We start from the raw sequence: 19,334 nt of genomic DNA, 5'->3' as shown, positions 1-19,334 counted from the left end.
AAGAAAAGTTGCAGACACACTGGCTGATGTATTTCAATACATTATTCTTAACTGAAGGATAGGCTGGTTATGATTGGAGTGCTTTTGATCACGGGTCTGTTCAAATCTGTTGTTTAACCTGAGGTTATATAAATAACAATGACATTGTTTAGTTCCCCACCCCCAACTCAGCTTGGAAAGAGCAAACTTATAACCAAGGACTATCCAACCTAGACCATTCCATTTTTTATTTAGGGAAGAGATGGATATATTATCTAGGACTACATTTTCCTTTATATAGTCACAGGCATGGCTGTGTAAAGAAGTTTGCTTCCCAACCACATGGTTTCTAGTTCAGGCCCACTGTGTACCACCTTGGGCAAGTGTATTCTAATCTAGCCCTGGACCAAAGAGAGTCTAAGAAGCTGGATTACTGAGCACATGGTTAAAATTACAAGTTTAAATGTTACTGCAGTCATTGTTTCATGGATAAAACATCTTTTCATATGGCTGACAACAGGTTCCACCCCTACTTCACAGTTGAGTGATTAGCAATATAAAATGACATCTAAAAAAGAGAAGTTCATCAAACTATATTGAAATATCAAAATTTATAAGACTTGTTTAAATGTTTCAACAGTAAACTTACTTTTGTCTTACATAAATCATAATTTCTTTGTAAAGTCACATGATTGTTTTCTAGTTCGGCAGTTGAAGATTCTAAGCTTGATACATGTTGAGATTTCTGAAATAAGGATATTTTTTAAAATCTTTTATTGCATACATTTGTGAACAATAAAATTGTTAGGGATATGTGAATGCATGTGTATAGACACACATGCATGCATTATGTATGTATGGTTCTGATAAACCAAACCTGGGTTACTCAACCATTTGTGCACCTAACCTGCATCCTCCGTCTCTTCACTGTAACTACAATTATTATATCTCTCTGAACTTGCTGATAGTACACCACCTCACATATCTAATTTCTTCACTGAGCTCATTTCTACTCCATTGTTCATGCATATTAACATTCATTTGGACTCTCTTTTTGAAATTTTCAACAGATTCAGCTATGAGAATTTGGTCATCAATATATAGGAGTACATACTAGGAGTACATACATATATAGGAGGACATACAAAGGCAGAGAGCTGGCAGAAACGTTAGCAGGCCAGGTGAAATGCTTAGCGGTATTTTGTTTGTCTTTACGTTCTGAGTTCAAATTCCGCCGAGGTCGACTTTGCCTTTCATCCTTTCGGAGTAGATAAATTAAGTACCAGTTACGCACTGGGGTCGATGTAATCGACTTAATCCCTTTGTCTGTCTTTGTTTGTCCCCCTTATGTTTAGCCCCTTGTGGGCAAAAAAAAAAAAATTTTTTTTTTAAATAATAATATATAGGAGTACATACTGACAACTGGTCTTGTATTTTGTTACAACCGATTACGAGCAGTAAGGGACTGAAAACAAAGCCCTAATGGATGTCTAAACATTTTACTTATGCTGCTTCTGTTTCCACTCCCATTCATCCTGTATCTTGAGGGTCCACCCTTAGACCCCATCACCACCATCTTTATCTCTCTTTCCAGTTCCACCCTGATTGCTCCCACCCATTACAGTGTAATGCAAGTAACCATGTGGCTGCTCTACAGCAAGAATCCTGTTCTGGCCTCCTCCTCCTTTCATACTTTAACCACACATCTCCCAGCATAAAAACCACCTCCCTCTCTATTGCACTCCCACTCAATCAAAGAGAATCTCAGTTTTGTGAGCTATATAGCAATTTCATCAGTGCTGGGGCTACAAAAAGAAAAGGGCATTCAGTGCACTCTGTAAAGGGGTGGGCAGTAGTTGTAGAAACCATGCCAAAGCAAACATTGGAACATAACAGAGTCCTCAGACCCAGTGGGCCCTGTTGGGCTGATCAACCAATGCTAGTGTGGAGAACATGAATGTTAAATAATTCTGATGAAAAGCTGATGAATATTGGAAGCCATAGAGACTGAGAGGGATGGAAATGATTTGCAAATGGAACATACCTGTTTCACTGCATATGTCAATTCAATGACTCGTTTTTCAAAGGCTGACTTGTCAATTGTAAGTGTCTCAACAGCTTGTGCTCTTGCTTTACATTCTTCTTTTAATAAATTGCTAATTAGTGAAGAAAGAACAGATTGTTTCAAGACATTTTCATGGATAAACACTAAATATTTTTATACAGTCATACATTTATACACACACACATTTTGGTTCTACATGTAACAAATCATTTAAATAAACGAATAAATGTATGCACGCACACACACACACACACACAAATATATGTTGGCAAAAAGTATATGTATGAGAAGATATGGAAGATAAGTAGAGATGAAGATGATTCTAGACATAAAAAAAAAGTAAGTCACAAGAAGTAAAAGGAACACTAAGTTATGTTTTTGACAAAGTAAATGCAATTTGGCATGTCAAAAAACAAACACACACACACAGAAGTATAACATTGATTTCCTGGAACATTTGATTCCAAAGCCATTCCAGATTACTGATTTTTCTGAACCAAGAGTAGTCACCTAGGCCTGCACAATCTAAATTAAATATTAAATTTACTTAAATAATTAAATGAAATACAGATACCTGTACATTAGTATAAATGAAACAGGTTTATTAACACTGTACTTTGTAAGGTACCAGTAAATTAGTCAGGCAGCTGTGGGGGCTTGTTTCATATTAGGGTTTGTTTCTGAAGCTAGATGCTCTTCCCATATGTACATGGGTCAGCTGTAATTGGTTGATATAGATTTTCTACGACAAGATGTTCCTCCTTTTACCAATCCTCACCTGTGGCCAGGCAGACTTTTCACAGAAGATAGGAAACAAACAACACTGCCTGTACAATGATGCTCATTTACAATCATCACATGATGCCAAGAGTGTACACACAATCACACTCATATACAACTAGCTATTTTAAGTTTTTGTCTAACAAATCCACTTACAAGACTTTGGCTGGCCCAAGGCTATAGTAGAAGACACTTGGCCAAAGTGTGACATAGTAGGACTGAACCTGAAATCAAATGGTTGGGAAGCAAGCTTCTTAACCACACAGCCATGTCTATACTGTATAAAGTGAGTGATGTTGGGAAGAGCACCTAAACACAAACAAACCTAAATATGAAACATACAGGCAAGATATGTTCCGCCAAATCATCTGGGGTGGTGGAGAGCAGAAAGTAGTGCTTTTCAATAAGAATTGGCTAAGGTCATGACAATCCATACCAGCATAGAAAGTGGACATGAAATAACTATGTACTTCACTGGTACTTCATTTTATTGGCCATAAGTTGACCTTGATGGGATTTGAACTCAGAATGTACATTTTTTTTTATGCTCTAGCAATTTTGCCACCTCACCACCTTAAATAATAAGAATGACAGTTTCAAATTTAATAAGTCCAGAAATTTTAAGAAGAATTCAGTCAATCAACTGGTAGTTATTTAATCAACCCAGAAAGGATGAGAAGCAAAGTCAACATAAGCAGAATTTGAACTCAATGTAAAAGAGCCACAAGAAATGCTACAAAGCATTTTGTCCAATGTGTTAACATTTCTGCTAGGTCACTACCTTTCGTTTTAAGTTTTGCAGAAGGCCAGCAATTTTAGGGGTTGGGGTTAGTTAATTACCTCAACCCTGGTGCTTATTTCATTATACCCAAAAGGATGAAAGGCAAAGTCAACTTTAGTTGGGTTTAAAATTAGAATACAAAGAATTGGAAAAAATGTCACAAAGCATTTTGTCTGACATGGGCTCCAGCAAGGCCACAAATTTGTCGAGACTGTACTATGGATGAGGATGATAACTTCCATACAGTTACAATCTACCAAATTTCACACAAAAGGCTACAGTAGGAAACTCAATTCTTAAGTACCATGTGGTCGATGAACCCAGAACCAGGTGGTTGTGAAACAAACATCTTATCATGGCTACAGCGGCACTTAAATAATAACCCTGCTCCCCTAATTAATATTTTTTGGTTTATGTTTTGAATAAAAATCAATCAGATGCCAGAGAATTGACAATAACATTACAAACCTTTCAACTGTTAGACTATCAACTTGCTCAAGTAAATAGGCAATTTGGCTTTCCAGTTCATTAGTTTGTTTTTCAGATTCATCGAGCTTTTGGGATTTCTCTTCCAAATCAGCTTGAGTTTTTGATAATTCATTTTCAGCAATCAGAAGCTAAGATAGAAAAGGAGAATAAATTGAGGTGATTAAAAACTGAAACACCTTGGAGCAAATTTCATTAAGTAACTTTAGGGACAGGCTTGGCTGTGTGGTTAAGCAGTTAGCTCTACAGCTGCATGGGTTCAGGTTCAGTCCCACTCCACAGTAACCTGGGCAAGTATCTATAAGAAAAAAATAAAATTTCTCCAAGGTGTCACAGAGTGGGACTGAACCCTAAACCCCATACTTAGGAAGCAAACTACTTAAACCATACAGCCATGCTTGCACCTATATATGGTCATTATTTTATACTTCCCTCTGTTGACTGTTTCAGCCAAAAATACCTGACAGAAATGTATTGCTATGCACCAACATGGAAGCTTCAATGTAATAGGTCAGCCTACTAGAGATAACAGTCAAATATCCTTCAAATCATATTCTACTGCTTGAGAGTGGTGGTGGGAATGCAGGAGAGTGAAAGATTAGATATCGTAACCCAAGACATCCCTAAAGAGAAAGCTGGTCACAGCTGGAACACCTTTGACCATAAGGGCCAACCTGAGATGGAGGAGGATGGAGTGGAGGGTTTCAACCACAGCCAGTACTATGATGCTGTGTTACCATGGTATATTTTATATTTTAAGTAAATGATCGCCTATTTTTATAACCCATAGCTTACCCAACATGACCTTTTGATCAGAGCTAGGTCCCTTATATCTAACAAGTAACTTGCTTAAACTAGAAAATTTCAAAAATCAAAATAACATTTTCATTTACTTAGTAATTATCATTTAACATCTGTCTTCCATGTTAGCATGTGTTGGACAGTTCAACAGAATTTGATAAGTCATAGGACTGTGTTATGCACCAATGTTTTGCTTGGCATGGTTTCTACGGCTGGATGCTTTTCTTAATGCCAATCACATCACAGAGTGTACTGGATGTTTATTTTCATGGTACCATTCCTAGTGAGATCACCTTGCAAGATTAAAAGGATGTAAAGTGACCCCTATAACTGAAGGGGAATAGAAGAGAGTGAGTGCAATTATTCAAGGCAGAGTAATGGATTTATAATTGTGATAGGGTGGTAGTGGGGAAAGTGTATAGCATGGAGAAAGGGAAGGTATTAGTGTCAGGGGTTACTGAAAAAAGGGAGGGAAAAATGGTAAAGTGACAGGGTGGGTGTGTAAAGGGCCAAGGCTATCCTACATCATTGATAAAAACAACTGACCATCCCAGATTCAGTGGTTTCTGAGGTAAAAGTGTATGTGGAGTGGAAAATCAAGAACGCAAATAAATAATGAAAACATGACAATGGAATCTAACTTTTTGATAGTTGGATATAGAGAATGAGGGTAGGAGAGCATAACAACCTTACCAAATGTTTTATTTTAGCCAATTCTTGTGTTGCTAAACCCTGGAATTCATCATTTTCTTCTTCTTGTTTATAAAATTTTTCCTTCAGTTTTTCAACTTCTTCCAACTGACTTCGTAATTCAGCTTTTTCCTGTTCAAGGAGAACAAAAAATATTTTCAGTTTTGAACACAAACTTGACATGAGTGTCAAGAAAAAAATGATGGGATGGTCACAGTTGGAATGACTTTGATTTGCTTATTCAGGATTTGCCTGAGGCTAAACAACAACAATGTAAGGAATCATACCAGACTAGCCTGGCATATCTAGACTGCAGGGTCTAGAGATTGACCGTATGTGGCTAAACAGTCTCTTCCAAGCCTTAAGATTGTTCTCAGCTTTAAACCACTCCTCAACAACAATAAAGAGTAGATTAGCACAATATAGACTCAGTAATGTGGACATGGAGCTTTTATTAGCAACGCAGATAAAAATTTAATTCAGGGTAGATTTCTAAGTAAACTGTTTCGCATAACAGAAGTAACCTAGATTTAAAAACATTATTCTAAACTGCTTTTGATCACGATGTTGTCTGGAATAATTACCAGATAAGATGTGGAGCTTTTAAGAGATTTGTGTCCTATCCAAAGAAAAATTTACCTCTCTTCTGCTCCATGACCATGAAACTGACTTACAAAAGACCTTTGTGACTTCACATTGTTTTCAAGGATTTGGGGGGGGGGGGGTCTACAGCAAAATTGTAACTTATTACAATAAACAATATAGAAAAGGTTGATTGTAGAGATGGACATTTTCTCTCTATAAAAACCAGATGCAAAACAATAAGGTTTTGCATTTAAACCAGATGGTACAAACAAGATTCTTCATATTCTGTTACCTGAATACTTTCAGATATTGTTTTCTTGTTTTCTTCTTCTAATCTCTGAAGATCTTGCTTTAAACCTGCAATAAATGATTTTAAAGAAATGTTTAAACAATTTTTGAAAAACTAAATGTTTTACCATTATTTCCTTTCTTTATTTACTTATCTATTTTCACAAAATAACTCTAAATAGAACAGATGTGCTTAAACCCAGTAATTTCCTAAATAAACTAGTAATAGAAAAACCAATGGCAAAATACAGTTCAGAGTAACGAACTTCTCAAAATCTCAACCTGGTTATTTAATTAATTCACAATGTAGTAATAGCAAAATGTTTATTAGAAAGAGAATGATATTGAAAACAAAATATGTTAATTCATTTATGATTACTCTATAAACACACACATAGTTGAATTTAAATAACGGACAGTTGCACAATATTTTTATTAGCATTCATAAACACCAGGTAAAAATGGAAGTGTCTAAACAATATTGGTCCAACTATAATTCTATTATGGAAGAAAATATTCCAAAATAATGTGTTGCTCTTAAAGTCACTTTCAATAAATCTCCAGCATGTCAAAAGAAGCAGCTAAAAGGGTTTGTGATCAGAATGGTATTTGGCCATAAAACACTGCTGCGAAAAACCTGTCCAACTTCACCAGTATGGGAAAAGCAGACAGAGAATGATGTAGGCACTGATAATGAGAGCTGCATATTTGTCTTTTGTCACAACAACTGTAACAGTACATTTCTAATTTGAAATCAGATTAACATGAAGAGTAGAAATGAAACAAGGAGGTGATGAATGCTGTAGAATGGAAATGAATTTTTTTTTTTTTGTTGTTTTTTTTTGTTAATACCCACCCTCAATAAAAAAAGTATTACTTCAAAGGATAAGAAGTCATTAATATGTCCTCCCTTCTACTGGAAGGGAGATTGATCTTCCTCTGATGAATGAATGCCTCTAATTCCCAAGCAGAAAAAAAATTAAACAGTTGATCGTAACACTTGCAACAAATAAATAATGGTTATTAAAAAAAAAAAAATACAAATTAAGGTCAACATATTTTAACAATCAACTTCATGAACCTCATAAGTGTTTCAAATTTTGGCACAAGGCCAGCAATTTTAGTCGGTGGAAGTTAGTCAATACCACTGATGTCAGTACTTGACTGGTACTTTATTTTAATAACCTCAAAAGGATGAGAAGTAAAGTTAAGACCATGGTAGGATTTGAACTTGGAACATAGGTAGCTAAAAGAAATGTCAGTAAGCATTTTGTCCAACATGCTGGAAAGAAAAAGTTCAGACCACTATGATAAAGCTGAAATTAGTGACCATGGGTCAAATATGGTCAGTTTGATGTTATTTCCCATGAACGATCAGATGGTGTCCTTACAGGAGTTTTGTTGTGTCACAGGTCAGTGAGGGCTTGAAGTTTCTTTTGGTTGTCTCTTTCTGGTGACTATTTTGAGAAAGTCATGATACTTATTTCACATATGGTCTGCAGATCAAGGTTTTGAGCTCACAGCCACCAACTCATGGGTTGAATTGGAAACTATGCTGTGTCCTTGAGTAAAGTCACATATCATGCTGCCCATGGAGTAGACTGGGGCAGCATGAAATGTAACATGCTGGACGTTGGTGTAGCCCTCTCTCCTTTCAGGTTCCACATCCTCAATATTCCACTGGATCAGGGGTAGGAGGAGCTAAGAGGGTGTCTATGTCTGCTTATGACTACACAGGAACCTAAAACAATCGATGAAAGCAATATACATGCAACCAACTCATACACATTCATGAGTGACAGCTATGAATGAATGGATGGATGGACTTATTTCTATGACACCCCACCCACCAAACCCACTATCACCACTTCTCTCCCATCCAATGGATGAAAGGCAAATTTGTTGAACATTTGAACACAATAGAGACAGAGTGGAATGAGATTAAAAAGTGCAAAGTATGTTGGTTTGGAACTTGGTTTTGACTATTTATGTTGTCCTTAGAGAAACAGATAATTATTGATAAGCTGGTGCAAGAACATGCTAGCATCACACACACACACACACCACACGAAATAATATTGACAAACTAAGAAAGATGAGGTTGTGCACAAACTAAATTGTTGGGCCATTATAAAAATGGTTTAAAAAACTGTGTATATAACTATAGCAATGTGTATAATATATATAGCTTAGTTTACATTGAGATTTTGAAGGGTCGATGCACAATATTGAAACACTAAGAAGAAAGTGAAATCTTTATGCCATGCTAAGAGATGAAGATATGCAGAAAAGATGTAGATATGCTTGCAGATGAAGATTTGCAGAAAAGATATGTACAGAGATACACATAGAAAGAGAGGCAGAGAAAGAGTGAGGAAAATATGAACTAGTTTACAATGAGGAAAGGTGAAGAGAGAGTAGATAGAGACTTTGTGAAATAGTGGCTGAAATTAGGATTATTTTTTATTTTTGATGATTTTACCAACCATTTTCTTTCTTTGTCTCTGAAGCTTCACGTTTTTCAACAGCTTTTTTACCTTTAATATCTGAAAAAATGGAGCAAGGTGGTGGTTGTTTTTTTTTTCTTTCTCAAAGCTTGCAAACATTTTTCTTTTCACATATTCAAAACTGAAGATAAGTTATTTAATAGAAGGCTGTCAGTACCATTTTCAGGAATTGCATCAAGCTTGGGATGTACTAAGTTTAGTTAAAGGAAGTTTTATCAATTAATATTTTGGCATTTGAAGGGGGTGACCCCTACCACCACCATCACCACCACCAAAAAGAAAGCAAGGAGCTTGTGATACAGGGAAGGATAAATGTTAAATTAACTTGTAAATAATTTATTAGTAGTTAGAAGTTGCTTTCTAAATTAATGCTAACAATGTTATTTTTGGTTAGATGCCCACATTTCAAATTATGAGTATGAGCACTTTTGCTTCTATGGCTTAAATATTTAGATGGTCAAGTCTACATGACTATAAATCACAAACATTGAAGTGGTCACAAGATGACAGTTGTCTGCAGTCATCAAAACCATTGGTCAGATGTTATATTTTATTCCATATTCTATTGAGTTTTAAAGTAGAACCCAGTGGCTGACTATATACAGCAGGGGCCACTGCAGGTATATTCCTGCCAAATAATCAACATAACCCAATTCCAAGAAACAGTATTTGGATAAAAACAAAGCAGCCTAAAAAGACCAAGCATAATCACATTCCAAGAAGATCTATGACAAAGTGGCACCATTTAACAAAGTGACCAAGAACATTAGTGCCAATCAAAAGTATTTGGGAAATGTTCCTGCAGATGCGCCTAATCTGACAAGAGCAATTATTACTGATGCTAATATCAAGCATTTCATAGCAAACACAAAAATGGTGCTTTACCATTTTAAAATTTCGTTCTCAACAGAATAGCATTTTATTATTTTCTAGCTTGATAATTCTATACTTTTCAAGTAAAGACAACTGTAATTATAAGACACCTTATATCTGCATCTATATAGCAGCTTTATGAAGGCCAGAAGCTAATGAGGACACGATCATTATACATTTAGTCACAGATGGTCATTTTAATTTAATACTCTTTCAATTGTGCACACTGAGTTCTTTTCCAGCCCAGCAAGCTTCCTCAATGACGGTGAATGTTTTACTCATTGATTCCTGTGTGTATTGAAGCATGGATGTCATTCAAGCAAGTGACAATTGGATGCTTGGCATTGACAAGCTTCAACAAAAATGAAATGTGCCTGCCATTCTTATTGGTCATTGCAATGATGTTTGTCTTGCTCTGATATATATATATCATGTTTTTAACCTAACAAGTCTATGAAGAAATTTTATCTCAGACAATTCCATATCATGCCTTCTAATGGTGTGTATACATTTAGTATGATATACCAATACATATATACACATACAGGCTTAAAGAAGTTACAACAATCTTGCCCGAGATGAATTACAAATTCTTTCACCATGCTATATCTTGTTTTTTAGGTTCCATACATCATGTCCCTCTTTGTCCTAAGAGTCAATTGAAAGACTGGCATCATGAAAGGAGTCTGGCTTTAAAACAACTACCCACAAACCCATCTGACCCATGTTAATATGGAAAGGCAGACCTAAAGCAATGGATGATGATGATGATGATAGTGACAACACTGCATACATACACATGCATGCATGCACGCACACATACATGCGCGTACAGGATACTTATCAAAAGCTGAGAATATTACCAAATTATAAATCAAAATTGTCAAAAGCAATAGTAATTGAGTTGTGGCAAGTTAGAATGAAATATATAAACTAGGATATGGATATAAAGAAGTTTAAGTAGATCATGGTATTATTGGAGGTGGTACCCTATGCGTATGTATAAAAGCACACAGGCAATTTGAAATAATAATTCTTTCTATTATAGGCACAAGGCCTGAAATTTTGGGAGATGGGGTTAGTCAATTACATTCAACTGGTACTTATTTTATCAATCCCAAGAGGATAAAAGGCAAAGTTGACCTCAGTGGAATTTGAACTCAGAACGTAAAGACAAATGAAACGCCACTAAACATTTTGTCCTGCTTGGTAATGTCTCTGCCAGCTCGCCACCAATTTGAAATAAGAATAAAAAAAAAAACAAATAGTAATATTATCTGGTTGGAGATGAATCATGAAGTCATAATGAGAAATGTAGTTAGAGCGTAAGTTAACAACAGCAGGGGATATGTGAGTTTACCTGGCCAAGGGTGTTAAAGTCAACAAAGGAAGATATTATATAAAGATGGATACAGCAGCAAGATGGGAGAGAAAAAAAATTTCCAATTTTTTTCTTATCTTTTTTTTCTTTTTCCATTTCTGTCAAGCCCAATTGATTGCTTGGAAATGCAAACTTTAAATATGTATTGTTGATGATGATGATGATGATGATGTTCACCAGTTCATTATCATAATACTATGATACTAAACTGACTTCAAATTTTGGCAGAAGATCAGCAATTTCAGGAGAAAGGTTAAGTCAATTACATCCCCCCACACACCTCCCACCAGTGTTTATTTTATTGACCCCGAAAGGATGAAAGGCAAAGACGACCCTGGTGGCATTTGAACTCAGAATGTGAAGAAATGGCACAGGCGTGGATGTGTGGTAAGAAGGTTGCTTCCCAACCACATGGCTTTGGGTTCAGTCCCACTGCATGGCACCTTAGGTCAACCAAAACTTTGTGAGTAGATTTGGTGGACGGAAATTGAAAGAAGCCTGTCATATGTGTATATATACATGTGTGTGTGTGTGTCAGTGTTTGCCTCCTCCATCATCACCTGACAACCAGTGTTGGTCTGTTTAAGTCACTGTAATTTAGCAGTTTGGTAAGAGACACCAATAAAGTACTAGACTTAGAAGAAATTAGTCTTGGAGTTGATTAGTTTGACTGAAACCCTTGAAGACATTGCTCCAGCATGGCCACAGTCAAATGACTGAAACAATTAAAAGAATTTAAAAAATTGGGATGAAATGCTGCTAAGCATTTTGCCTGGCATGCTAATGATTCTGCCAGTTTGCCGCCTCATAATACTGTGTTATTAATTCTTCACTATTAAAGCCATTTAATCGGGCAATAGTTTTTTAATACTTTTTTTTTTTTTAAGGGCACAGTTAAATTATATCAACCCTACTACTTTAACTTATTTATTTCATCACTTTCAGCTGGTTAAAAGCAAAGTCAACCAGAGAAGGATTTGTATTCAATGTTAAGGGGGACAACCCCTTTCTATCACTTGTTGACAAAATTGATGTTCTACATTGACAACTATAAAACTACAAATACTTTGCTCCTTTGTCAATCATATAGACCCAAACACGCTGCTGCACTTTCCAGATCCCTGCCAAATCCTTCACACCCTATGTCCAATACTTAATTCCCAAAACTGCATCCATCTAATCTCATTTACATACACCACGTTCATTTCAACTATTGAACTACCACAACTGAAGTTGATTACAAACAACATAAACATCAGCCAGTCTCTGTTAATGATTTTCTGAATTGCAAGTATTCATAAAATCAGTTTGAATTTCTAGTTTGTTTAGAGTCTAAATAACATTGCATCTTTTCCTAATGAAAAACAAAAAAGCAATTTAAAATATAGTTTTTGATCAAGTGCAACAGTGTTCTCTCTGCATTTTCTTAAAAAGTTCTATAACAAACAACTTTATATTTTGCGAAGTAGATCCTTTGAAGGCAAGGCCTTGTGGTTCAGAAATTTGTTTTTTGTACAATCAGGTGGTTTTTGGCTACACCGAAAAGTAGGACATTTTAGGGATTTGTCATCTATCATAATTTCGAGACAACCTAACAACCCAACTTTTATTAGGGGCATTAAACAGACAGAAACTGAACAGAAGCCCATCAGAACGATTGTACTTCATTTGAGGTGGTAAAAGTTGATCTCTGGCTCAATTTAAGCATTTAAACCAGTCATATCTGGCCCAAATATTCAAGTTGTTTTATGTTGAAACTGGCCAGATCTGGCCTCTCATTCCTATCTTATGTTATTCTAAAAGTAAACAGTCACATCATCATAATCTTGACGTTTCAAGATAATGCATGATTAATTCAAAATAATGTGAATGAATAAATATTGCATTTGACAGAATAATTTGAATGCTAAAGGATTAATTGAAACCTCTGGCCCTTCCTTACAAGTCTTCAACACAGTCCACTTTTTTGTAAGCATCTGGCTGTTTTAAGAATAACCCACAAGTCATGGCTTGTTTGTTCCTTTATCCACTTTTATTTTGGAGGACCTACCAAAAAACAGTCATAGGTGCAACCCTTACTAATCTAAGCTATCGCAATCAACAAGCATAAAAATTTCTCCGGTCACTTCAGTTCAATATGATCATTATTCTTGACAGTATCCTTGCCAATAGCCTCAACCATCATGTTCTTGAGTTGGTCTCTAGCTTCAACTGACTCAACATCTCTCTCAACACATGTTCAAACCTATGGAAATAACAGAGGATCCAATTCCCGAAAAAGACAACTTCTCTGACCCTATCCCATTGTGAATTTTTTTTTTTTCCATGTACACTGAATAGAATATAACAAATATAAATATTTTTTTTTTACACTGTATTTTATTTTAGGCAACTAATCATTTATGCCATACACAGATACTGTATGCATGCTGGCTGGAAAACATATGCATGTACACATGCAGAGCTTATAACAACTAGTTCACAGATTTGCTGTTTCCTCTGTCTCTTCTACTGCAATGATGGATTATGCCTCTTTCAGCAAGCATGTTGCATATCAATACCTTCCTTTATCATTCCCAATGGATGTCAACCCACCAAACATTATCTTTTCTCCATAGAATTCTTCCAGAACTCTACCTAGCTCTCAATTCCTCTATATACATCAACCTAAAGGATCAAGCTGATACATGTTAACTTCACCAGTCTGAGAGGGGCCAGTAAAAGTCATTAACACCACTCTTTCACCTCCAAGGAAAATTTGGAGAAGAGGTTACTTGATTACATTGACCACAGACTTTAATTTATTGACCCAAGAAAAGGAAAAACAAAGACAGCCTGATTTAAATTGATAATTTAAGACCTGGAGCAAATGCTATAAGGCATTCTTTTGCTTTATTCGGCCATTCCAGCACCTTCTTCCAACGAAATATATAAAATTGAAGTAAACCACAATTTAATTTCACAGGGTAGATTTCAACAAAATCCTAATACCCAAAACGCCTAGTCTGCTAGAAATAACAGCCAAATTGCCCTCAAATTTTACCCTACCATCTTTATAATAAAAAAAAAAAACAGTATAAAGTGTAACTCTAAATATACCAACATCAACAGATTTCGTTTTGTTTGGTTAATAATCAATCATCATTTTATATTCCACAAGATAGATGTCACCTATTTTCCCTAGTTCACTCTAACACAAAATATTTTTACTTCAAAAGATGTGAAATTGTTAAATTGTTAGTATCAAAGCACTAAGCAGATATTAAAAGCAAATACATTCAGAATAATACATATATATATATATATATATACATACACACACAGTGTTTCAAAAGTTATGTATATACACTTCCTAAATATTTTAAATTGTGTAGGTAAACATACACATACATGCGTACGTGTTAAACACCCTGTATATCAGGAATCAAATTTAACATCAATAATCAAAATAAAGAAGATAAAATTTTAAAAAGTAACTAATATGCATTAAAAACAAATTAGTTTTTTAATTTAAAAGTATTTCAAATAGAAAATTTTAACAAAACTGCATAATCATTATTTCCTGCACAACTATGACCTACATCCACAAAAGTCCAACAGGAGTTACTTAAAACAATTTAAATTAACAAGTATTGTTCTTCTTCAAACTGTCTGGAGGTAATAACCATCCACACAAAATCCATGTGAATTATAACAGAGTAACAAATATTAAGTTTTAATCTGCAGGCTGTGTGGTATGATGCATGCATTGTTAATGACTACACAAACATTGTACTTGACACTACTTTATGCAACATTAACTCTAGCTTAACCAAGCTTTATGTACATCAGCAAGCATATTATATACTGTTTTAATAAGAATAATTTTGTTCTTATAATGACAGATTTAGAGCTTGCAGCTGATGAAGCAAAAATGCATGTGTTTCTATGATCTAGTAACATCATTCACGGCCGAGTCTCCTGTTTTCACACATGTTTAAGAAGAAAATTTTTTCCCAAGATTATTTCCATAGCAGCAGGTCTTCTCACATTCAAATTCACTGTAACAAGTTAAATCTGGTTTTATTCAAACGCATTTCATTCACTGGTTCTTTGTATGACATTTCTATAAATTTATATTTGTTATAAAGAACGAAATGCAATGTATATTGTAAACAATAATCAAACCGAAATAAAAAGAAATATTGTGGTTATAAACTTACTATTTATTTTTAATTCTAGCTTTTTACATTGGTCCGTTTTCTGATGCAGTAAAGACACTACTTCTTCCCTCGAACAATTCTCTCTTGACTAGAAGAGAAAAAATTTTTTTTTAATCGAAAAACATCAGAAAATATCTAGAGTTATGTCCCTTTACAATAAAGTTTAACTTTCACAAGTTAGTATTTCAATGGCAACACGTGTGCGTGCAGGTACAAAACAAGGTGGGGAAAATAGCACTCAAATATCAAGGGTAGTTACATTATATTTTATTGAAGCTGAAAATACTTCACAAATTGTTACTTTGAGTTTCATCAGACAGGTATGGGTATGTAAAACAATATTAAGGTTTAATAATATTGAATCAGAAGGCGGAGAGCTGGCAGAAACGTTAAACACGCCGGGCAAAATGCTTAGCGGTATTTCGTTTGTCTTTAAGTTCTGAGTTCAAAATTCCACCGAGGTCGGCTTTGCTTTTCATCCCTTCAGGGTCTATAAATTAAGTACCAGTTTCGTACTGGGGTCGATCTAATCGACTGACTCCCCTCCCCAGAAAATTCCGGACCTTCTGCTAGAGTAGAAAAGAATATTGTCTCAGTTACATGAAACTCAGAATAACAGCTTGTGAAGTCTTTGTAGCTTAGCTTCAATAAAAGTGTGTGTATGTGTGTGTGTGTACACACACACACACACCCAATGTCTAGTGTAGCAGCACCATAGTCAACTGCTACAAAGATAAAGGTGATGCCTTAGATAAAAATAATTACAGAGGTATCAATTTGTTGAATCAGGTGACGAAAGTTGTGGAGAGAGTCATAGCCCAACTGAGCTCCTTTCGAGTGTTGGGCCTCACGGAGGAAATGACCGAGACCTTTGGCATTATGTTGTGCTCGAGAAGAAGACCCATCAAGATGAGCAAAATCGCAGTCATGGTAGATACCGGTGTCATGTCGATGGCACGTAAAAGCACCCATTAGACTCTCAGAGTGGTTGGCATTAGGAAGGGCAACCAGCTGTAGAAAACCATGCCAAATCAGACTGGAGCCTGGTGCAGCCTTCCAGCATGCCAGCCCAGTCAAACCGTCCAACCCATACCAGCATGGACAACAGACATTAAATGATGGTGATATATATATGAGCAATATTAAGGTTAGTCAGAAGAAAAAGAATTGTTCCTTAGTTTACTTATATACAACTGAACAGTGGGACTGAACCCAAAACTATGTGGTTGGTAAGCAAACAAATTTGACCACACAGCCAAACCTGCACCTACTTCCAGAAATAATTCAGAAACTGGGTAGTTAGAGACAACAGTCTGTAAAGAAACAGAAAAAATATAACAAAGCCAATACCCTTACTGTGATGTCTTCACTGGATTGACTGTTTGGTGATGCAGCACTGCTTACACCTGAATCAGTATCTGGCCACTCTTTCCCATGTTGGCTGGTCTGAGATGTAAATGGGGATCCTAAAAAGAATATAGATACAATGGTGATTGACTTGGCAGCACAGGCTACAAGGAAAAGCATCATACACACATACCACAGCAATAACATAGAATGAATTAACACAGGCAAAAAAACAAAATACAAGCATGCACTCATGTATGCTGGTGAGTTTTGTGTGTCAGCAAGAATGAATCCAAGAGACATTCAACAAACTAGCATTACATTCAAAAAGACAAATAATCAAAGAAAATAATATATTTATAAAAACCTTGAAATCTGTTGACAGGACTTGCCAATCCTGGTCCCCCACCAGTTGTAATAAAAGTCTTGTCCACATCATTCACATTGCCTCCTTCTTCTTGGATTCTCTTTTTCAATCGAGCAAACATCTTTCTGAAAAGAGAGCATAAGATTGCTATATTACAGTTACAGCATACTAACTGGTACAAAATTATCATCATCATAACCCCACCATTTTTCTATGCCTGCAAGAGTTAGAGTTTCAGGCTGATTTCATACAACCAGATGCCCTTCCTGACACAAAACTTCACCTGTTTACCAACTAAGGTGATATTTCCTCATGATTGGAAATCTTTTCATGTCATTGTGTGATGAAGTTTGCTTTACACCAATGTGTCTTTCAGATTCAATTCTACAGTGCAGCACCTTGGGCAAGTTCTTGCTACACTTTCAGGTTAAACAATGCTTTGTGGGTGGAAAACAGATGGAAACTATAATATATCATCACTTTTACACCCACTTTTCTATGTTTGCACGTGTTGGACAAATCCTTCCCAACACAGCATCTCACCAGTCGTATTCTTTTGTCATCTCCTTTTTTCAGTTCAACATCTTGAAATCAGCTTTCACCACTCCTCAGGTCTTCTTTGGTCTCCCTCCCACTTGGGTATCCTAGCATGTCTTTACCCACCTCTGTTATCATTCATACACATACATATCTGTACCAACACAGTCTTCATCCTTACACAGTACAAACGATTCCTTTTGTACTCAGTTTAACTCTCACTTCATTTGTCCATGTACACATCATTCATACAAACATTACACATCCAACAGAACACGTTTGCCTCAACTCCTTCCAAGCATGGCACATTCTCAGAATTCAGTGTCCACATTTCACTACCATGCACCCTTTCACTCCATAGACAAAGTAAGAATTCCCTCGTTACCAGTAAAATAACTTTCTGAGCCTTTTCCATCCTGGGGTGAGGGGTCTTGTCTTGTGAGTTACTTGGCAACTTCATTAATGCCAGTACCATGAAAAAAAATCACCCACAACTCAGTAAAATGGTTGGTGTTAAGGAAAGACAACCAGCTCTAGAAACCACACCAAGGCAGATGTTGGAGCTCAACACAGTCCTCTGGTATGTCAGATCTTGTTTAGTCATTCAACCCTCACAAACATGGAATGCAAAAGTTAAACAATAACGATTCTTATTTTGGCTAACTTGTGAGGGGGTGGGGAGAAAAGAAAATTTTTTTTAAACTGCTGGACTAACAGGGATAATTGTCAACACACTCAAAACAACGAACAAAACAGATCATATGTTAGTCAAGTGTATTGTCAACCAGGAAAGTGTGCTACTTAATGACAAGCTTAGATGATGTAAGCATAGTAGTTTCATCATCAACTACTACAAGGGGTAAAGGAGGATGTTCAAGAAACAAACCAACTACAGAGCCATTAGATGGACCAGTTTATGGAAGTTACTGTAAGTGCTAGAACACAACTGATGAGGAAGAGAATTAGCCTAGTTGAGATGTGGTTCAGGTTAATACCAATGATGCCATTAGTGAGACAACTACAAGATAAATACAAAGCCATTCCACCTAGCTTTTGTCAGGGAACTATTCTCTGTAGCCTGGAAAACTAGGGATAGATGAATGGCCTGTGAGAACCTTGCAAACCATGTAAAGAGATGTTATCAGCAAGGTGAAAGTTAATGAGCTAAGAGTGGAATTTAGCATGAAGTATGGGTGCAGCAGAGATAAAGTAGGCTCAAAGACAAGTTAACAGGAAACATAAACTTCACATTGGAGTAGTTAACAAGAAGGGTATACAAGAAATAAATTTCTTCAGATGTTTTAAAGACTTCCTAGAAGCTGTTGATAGCCTTTGAGTGTTCTAAAAGCATCATTGCCCGAGTTTAAACAGGAATGAAAACTTTCAGAGAATTATTTATCCCTGCTAGCAAACAAAGGATTTCTCTCTCTGAGTCAAGGGTATGTAATACAAGGCTTGTTTACTAAGTACAGAGTTGCATGGTAGTGAGGTATGAACCTTGAAAGTTGGGGATTTGAAGAGGGTAGAGAGAAGAAAAAAATGAAGTGAGTACATGCTGTTGAATGTGTAATATTAGTCTGCATCACCAACAAAGCAGAAATGAGTTTAGAGAAAAATTGGAAACAAGAGGAATCAGATGAAGTGTACAAAATAGAAGATTATGCT

At 35.9% G+C, this 19,334-nt stretch overlaps 1 protein-coding gene across 8 annotated transcripts in view; it reads right to left on the bottom strand.

The window, feature by feature from the left end:
* LOC106883985 (uncharacterized) overlaps positions 1-19,334 on the bottom strand; it is a 74,594-nt gene that overhangs the window by 24,558 nt on the left and 30,702 nt on the right. For 2 of the 8 annotated variants that reach the window (XM_052971065.2, XM_052971067.2), the window contains exons 3-11: positions 17,133-17,257; positions 16,769-16,884; positions 15,419-15,506; positions 8,942-9,001; positions 6,460-6,524; positions 5,586-5,714; positions 4,074-4,222; positions 2,024-2,135; positions 629-724 (exon numbers count right to left, since the gene is read on the bottom strand). In XM_052971065.2, the coding sequence (XP_052827025.1) occupies positions 629-724; positions 2,024-2,135; positions 4,074-4,222; positions 5,586-5,714; positions 6,460-6,524; positions 8,942-9,001; positions 15,419-15,506; positions 16,769-16,884; positions 17,133-17,253 (936 nt within the window). In that variant the 5' untranslated portion in view covers positions 17,254-17,257. The remainder of the gene's footprint in view (positions 1-628; positions 725-2,023; positions 2,136-4,073; positions 4,223-5,585; positions 5,715-6,459; positions 6,525-8,941; positions 9,002-15,418; positions 15,507-16,768; positions 16,885-17,132; positions 17,258-19,334) is intronic. The other 6 variants (XM_014935145.3, XM_089358440.1, XM_052971066.2 and 3 more) reach the window with 3 other exon arrangements.

Source organism: Octopus bimaculoides, chromosome 10 (genome assembly GCF_046866305.1).
Source record: "Octopus bimaculoides isolate indiv1 chromosome 10, ASM4686630v1, whole genome shotgun sequence".
In the NCBI taxonomy this organism is placed as follows: Eukaryota; Metazoa; Mollusca; class Cephalopoda; order Octopoda; family Octopodidae; genus Octopus; species Octopus bimaculoides.
Note: the sequence above shows the minus strand (reverse complement) of the source record. Positions and strands in the feature narration are given on the sequence as shown.